The sequence below is a fragment of the Solanum tuberosum genome, unplaced genomic scaffold (genome assembly GCF_000226075.1).
Source record: "Solanum tuberosum cultivar DM 1-3 516 R44 unplaced genomic scaffold, SolTub_3.0 scf00047, whole genome shotgun sequence".
In the NCBI taxonomy this organism is placed as follows: Eukaryota; Viridiplantae; Streptophyta; class Magnoliopsida; order Solanales; family Solanaceae; genus Solanum; species Solanum tuberosum.
In genome coordinates, this window is record NW_006238973.1 from 1,065,065 (window position 1) to 1,071,104 (window position 6,040).

General features: G+C 31.0%; 1 protein-coding gene across 2 annotated transcripts; it reads right to left on the reverse strand.

The window, feature by feature from the left end:
* Window positions 1-2,661: 2,661 nt before the first annotated feature.
* LOC102599239 (probable receptor-like protein kinase At5g56460) lies at window positions 2,662-5,554 on the reverse strand. Of its 2 annotated transcripts, XM_006343535.2 has the most exons (6): window positions 5,214-5,554; window positions 4,899-5,130; window positions 4,672-4,816; window positions 4,466-4,587; window positions 4,230-4,329; window positions 2,662-3,145 (listed from the first exon to the last, which is right to left on the reverse strand). In XM_006343535.2, exons 1-6 carry the CDS (start codon window positions 5,426-5,428, stop codon window positions 2,811-2,813), a joined length of 1,149 nt encoding a protein of 382 aa, XP_006343597.1. In that variant the 5' UTR covers window positions 5,429-5,554; the 3' UTR covers window positions 2,662-2,810. The 2 variants fall into 2 exon arrangements, with proteins under 2 accessions (XP_006343597.1, XP_006343596.1); XM_006343534.2 differs by having other exon boundaries at window positions 4,466-4,816.
* Window positions 5,555-6,040: the final 486 nt, after the last annotated feature.

Below are 6,040 nucleotides of genomic sequence, written 5' to 3' on the forward strand. Positions count from 1 at the left end.
AACTTTTTCAATAATCTTGTTCTTAATTTCACTTGCCAATAAATTTATTAATTCATTTTGTATATTATGTCCAAGATAATGATTATGAATTTCATCATGTTTGATTCGTCGAATATGTTCTTGCATAATTGGATCAAATTCTGCAATCATTTCAATAAGACTCAAGAAATTTCCGTTATTTTCTTGATAGATTTTTTCATTTTCCCCCCTAAACGCCAAATTATTTTTTCCAAGAGTTTTTATGACAGGAATAATTCTTGACACTACATTTTTCCAATGTTCTCTATCTCTATTAATTTGGTCTTGAATGTTTTTATCGATTGTTTTATTATTACGCAATTTAAATTCTAAATCAATCCATGAACTCATATTAATAATATGTTGGCTAGTTGTTTCATGGGTTCTAAGCTTAGTAGTAAGATTTTTCCAATCTCTACTATCTTCATTAGCTAACTTATTAATCTTTGCATTAAAGGTCGTATTAAATAACTTACAACAAAAACAAAATACCTTATTCAAATCTTTGGAATAAACTAGCCATCTTCTTTCATGTCTTTCTCCATTTGCCAACTTTTGAAAATAATATGTAGTAGAAAAGTGCCTTAAAAATTTATCCGTTGGAAAACATGTGTCGGTAATTCTAATTGGTCTCTTAACTTTGTATCAACAATATTCCATTGACTAGGATCATAGATATTTTTAGGAGTATGATTATTTAATTCATTTATAAGTTCTTGATTTTCTTGGGAATCTACATCCGACTTTTCACTAATTTCCTCTCCTTCTTCTTCATTTTGGTTTATATCATTATCTAACTCAACTTCAACTAAGTTAGTAACTTGTTCTTGAGCATTCCCCTACTTTTTTTGATTTAATTTTAACATTATTTTCCAAAAATTTATCTAGAGCACCTTTTTGAGATTTTATCAAATTATCGACTTTTCTTTTTCTTTTAAGTTTTGAATGACCGGATTCATATTTTCTAGTTGACATATTAAAATCTAACAAATATTTTAAACACTATTTTACAATATCAAATAAAAAATATAATAAACATAAGACACAAAACAAAAATAATATTAGAAATTAGAATGATATTACCGAATTCAAAAGCTATGAAGACTTGATTTCCGAAAAATGAATCGGGCTTGCTGCAATATAGTTTTCTCCAAATTTAAAATATAAACTATCAACAGAACAAATAAATTTTTAAGCTTTGAATAAGAGAGAGATGTAAGATTAGAAAAGAGAAAGTGAGAAGAAATAGAAGGGAGGAGGATAGAATATATAAAAATAAAATTAGAAAAAAAAATAAGGTAAAAAAAAGAAGATAACTTATACATTTTTAAAAAAAGTACACAACTTTTTATTGGAAAGTTAAAAAGTTATAGTCATATCTATCAGACTATCACTTCATTAAGCCATTTGCATTTATTGTCTTAATTCTAATAATTTTTATTTTTTTAAAATTTAATCCTTCCTAATAAACTAAAAAATGGGACCTTTGCATTTATTGTCTTAGTTCTAATATTTTTTAAAAAAATTTAATCCTACCTAATTAACTAAAAAATGGGGGACCCTAAAATTGAGGGCCTAAGGCGAAGGACTCTTTTTTAAGCCTAACCAGCCGCCCCCGACTGTTTCAAGGTAATAAAATGAACTTCTTGAAATGAAGATACCAACGACAATAACAAGTCCAAAAGAATTAGACTATCTATACATGGGAATCAGGTGTATGCCAGGATTGTATAAACCCAGAATTATTGATTAAAAAGATAAACCCAGAATTATTTTGTCCATATACATGAGATTTACACTGAAATTAACAGAAAAGAGAGAGAGATAAAAAGATACCGTATCACGTGGAGTGTCATGACTATACACTGACTGGTGCATTATGAGACAATCAATAATGCTTGACTTGCAAATTTTGCATCGTGTACAAATTAGACTAGTTTGGCTTGTGTCCAAGTCTTTTCAGTTCCTCATAATTGTCTTCCCGACCCCACCCTTCTATCATAGACCTGTAAGTTTGTGTTTGTGCAGTCGATTTGATTTAAAAGGTTTTTTTTTTTTACGAGACACGCTAATTTTATCTATCAAAACTTAAATAAATTAAAAGAAATTAATTAGCAATTTACCTTCATTTGGTTATGAGAATATTTCACTTTTTTTGAAAATGAGGGCTTGATCATGAAAATCTCAAATACAACTTGAAGTTGTATTTAAAAATTATAAAGCACCCTAGCCCTTATTATCACTTTCACTATATTATTCTTTTTTCAATTTTACCCTAATTATATAAATAAAGAACCTTATATGAATTATATTTCACTTACTTTTTAGAAAAAATACCTTCAAACAACTAAATATTATTTTGAAAAAACATAACCAAACACAATTTCAACTTCGAAAAAAGTTCAAATAAAGTGAAACGTAGATAATTTTCTTAAAGAATACATTAAAATTCTAAATAATTTTTGCAAAAAGATTCCATACAAGTGGGCCAGTTTTGAAAAAAAAGGTGATAATATCAGTATGTTATATAATTAAAACAAAGTTAAGATAATAACAATTAAGGATAGCAATAACACTAATCATTATCATTATGATAGAATAAGCAGGCAGCACAAAAGAAAGAAAGAAAAAAAGAGACAAAAGTTGGATGTCTAAGCTTAAAAGATTTAGAACAGGTCCACAGTTGATATGGTATTTAGTCAAATACATTCTTCTCTACAAAGCTCCATCATCACAACACTATTAGTCTTTTTTCAAAACACTAGCATTAACGGTGTTTAGACAGTACACTTTTACTGTTCTGCATCGTATTCATCTCTTTTTCGTTTCACCCCTCCCATTCCCATCGCATTCAAAGTGTCTATAACATCCTTCATCGAGGGCCTCTTGTCTGGATCAAAATTCGTGCAGAGGAATACCAGAAGTGTGATAGCTAATGCAGTTGGATAATCAACTTCTGTGAAGCATTCATGAACCAAATATTTTTTACCACGCTTAACCGCAGTTGCAATTGATGTTTGCACACAACAACACACATGAGCGAAACTAAACTTCCTTTTGGCCATCAGCTCCAGCAGTAGAATACCAAAATAATAAACATCAGATTTCATGGTCCTGGTCCTCTCACCTGTGTATAAGAAAAGATAAGAACACAACTGTATAAGAAGGAGAAATAATATGCCATATAAAACAGCAAATATGATGAAAATTATCCACAAGGCTAAACCTATGAGTCCTAATTTTTAATTCAGACAACTTTTCACTAGATTTTTTTTGTTAAAGCCAAAAACATAAAAATACGAGGGTCATGGCTTTTGACACCCAATTTTAGCCCTCCACGATTTGATTAATTTTTGAGCTTCTTAAATTTTAAACAATTGGAAATAATTGTTTTTTGAAAAAATCCAAAAATGTTTTCAGGCTTGATTCTGTTTTTGTTTTTAGAAGCAATTATATATTTCTATATTTATATACATATAAGTTTTGTGTACGACTTTGGGGTTTTATAAATATCTTAAAATTTGTCTCAAAAAAAAAAAAATGTTTTAACTTAATACTTATCTTATTTTTTCTTAAACTAATCAAAAATTTTATTAGTGTTGCAATTAGTCTTATTTTCAATAATTAGTTAATTATTTCACTAAAGGGGGTTTCCTCTCTCCTAGGAAGTAGGAGAGAGAGGTTCTTGGGAGTTGTGCCTGAGAGAGAACTTTTTACCAGTTATGCTTTTCTAACTTGGTTTATATGGGGACACACGCTAGTCCTTATCCAAAGATGTTGTTATGAAGGATTTCCGACACCAAGGACCCAATCCAACAAGCTTACTCCTATCCTCTATTTACTACTCCTTAAACGCGGGAAATAGCTAAAATAGAGGAGATCTCTTGGAGGCAAAAGTCCAGATGTTTATGGCTCATAGAAGATAGAAGGGGACAGGAATACCAAATTCTTTTGGAGAGTAGCAAACTTTCAAAGGAGTAACCACGTTGATAAGCTATTGATTGGAGAAGAAGTCTAAGAAACCAAAGATAGCATCAAAGCTGAAATTCTAATATTTTACCAAGCTTTCTACACAGAAAAAGAGAAATAGAGGCCTGAGACACGATTTGAAAGTCTAAACTTCTCATCACAAACAACAGAGGAGGCAACATCTGAAAAAATTTAATCATAGCATGAAAAGAAGAGAGATATTGAGGTTCAAACAAACATGCCTTTTAGAATCTCTGGAGCTCTAGCACCATCAAGAAAGCTATCATCCACATTGAAAGTATTTGTTACGAACCCAAAGTCAAATACTTTAATGTTAAATTCCTGCAAGCGAAAAAAAGTTATTTCCAGCAAGCAAGATCAATGTAATAAGATGTAAAAACGTATTTCAAAAAGCGTGCTAAGACAATCTTGTGAGATATCTAAAGGAAATAGATGACCATCAAGTGTTCAAACTCACCTTATCTATCTTAATGTTTGCAGGAATAAGACGGTCAAGTGCAATATTGTTCTCATGCAAACATGAGTAGAGATCAGCAAGTTGAGTTGCGACCTTCATCCGCTCAACCCACCCAAAGTCATCTACAAATGATAGAGAAAACAAAAGCAATGTGCACACTGATGAATAATCATTCAACATAATACTCGAGATAGTAATATAAGTACCAGAGAGAAGCACATCCGACAAAACTAGTCCAGTGAATTCTTCATCAAAGACAAGTGCAAGCCTCGTATCACAACAGTACCTATACAACTTGACCAAATTTGGATGCATATTTACTCTTTCATCGGTGAATAACTCGATCTCATCCTACAACAAAAGAAAGAAGCTTAATTTGACATCATTCAACGAACCAACAAAAATCAAAATACTATCTAGCAAACATACATACACAAAATGTAGTTAGACATTGAAGAGCATCTCTCATAGGAAGGTGAAAATCCCATGTCTTTACAATAACCGATCGTTTTTCAGATCCTTCAACAATGGTTCCCTGGAACAGTCTTCCTGAAATAGTCTTTTGAATTACTTCAGGATTCTTGAAATTAGTAATCCCGTCCAAATCGGAGTAGCTGCAATGCTTCACCTTACCAACTATCGTTGGCTCAATTGAGAAGTCGAAGCTACAATTTGGCAACCATTCAATCCCAATTATTATTATAAAACCTAGAAAATAAAATTGCATGACAAGGCAAGTTATTCAAACCTTTCGAATCGCTTGCATGCCCTGTAAAAAGATTGTAGCGATTGGCGAGCTATGTAATCGATGAACATAGGGTTACGCCAATTGATAGGCTCCTCCTTGTTGAAAAGTTGGTACAGATAAGGAAAAAAGCTCCAGTCCATCAATTTCTTCCTAAGGATCTCAATGTCCTTCTTCTGCTTATCAATACTCATCTCGACGTCTGTCGTGGTCGTCATCGTCGTCGTTTTCTAGGGCACAGAAACACATAGTAGAAGAACCAAAACCAACGATAAGAGAAGAGGCGTTCTGGTGGTTAAAATGGAATGGAACTTTTTATCTGCCCAGAGTCCGGATTATTTGGAGCGTGGATTCCATGTATACTACACATGTATCATATATATCAAATTTTTCATATTTAATAAAGGCTTAAGTACCTCTCGAACACTTTTACCTATTCAAAATTGTTTCTATTAGGTTTTTTTTGATAATCAGCAAAAAATATGAAGAATGTGTGATACACTTGCGGTGACGTGACAAAACGGCTAATTAAAAATAACATGTAGCACTGAGCCCCGAAAATTATTAAAAAAAAAAAATTGTTTAAAATTATTTCAAACACATTTTATATCTATATTTTTTTTAAAGAAAAAGAAAAAAATGAAAATGTCAACCTATTCTACCCAACCCTCTTTCATCTTCATCTTTTTCCCAAAACGTAATTCTTTTCAAATAACTTGAAGATTAACTTTTTTTTAAATATATATATATATATATAAAATAAAAAATAAAAATAAAAATATATATATATACATTTTCATACTAAGAGTGAAGAAGAAAGAAAATTTTGC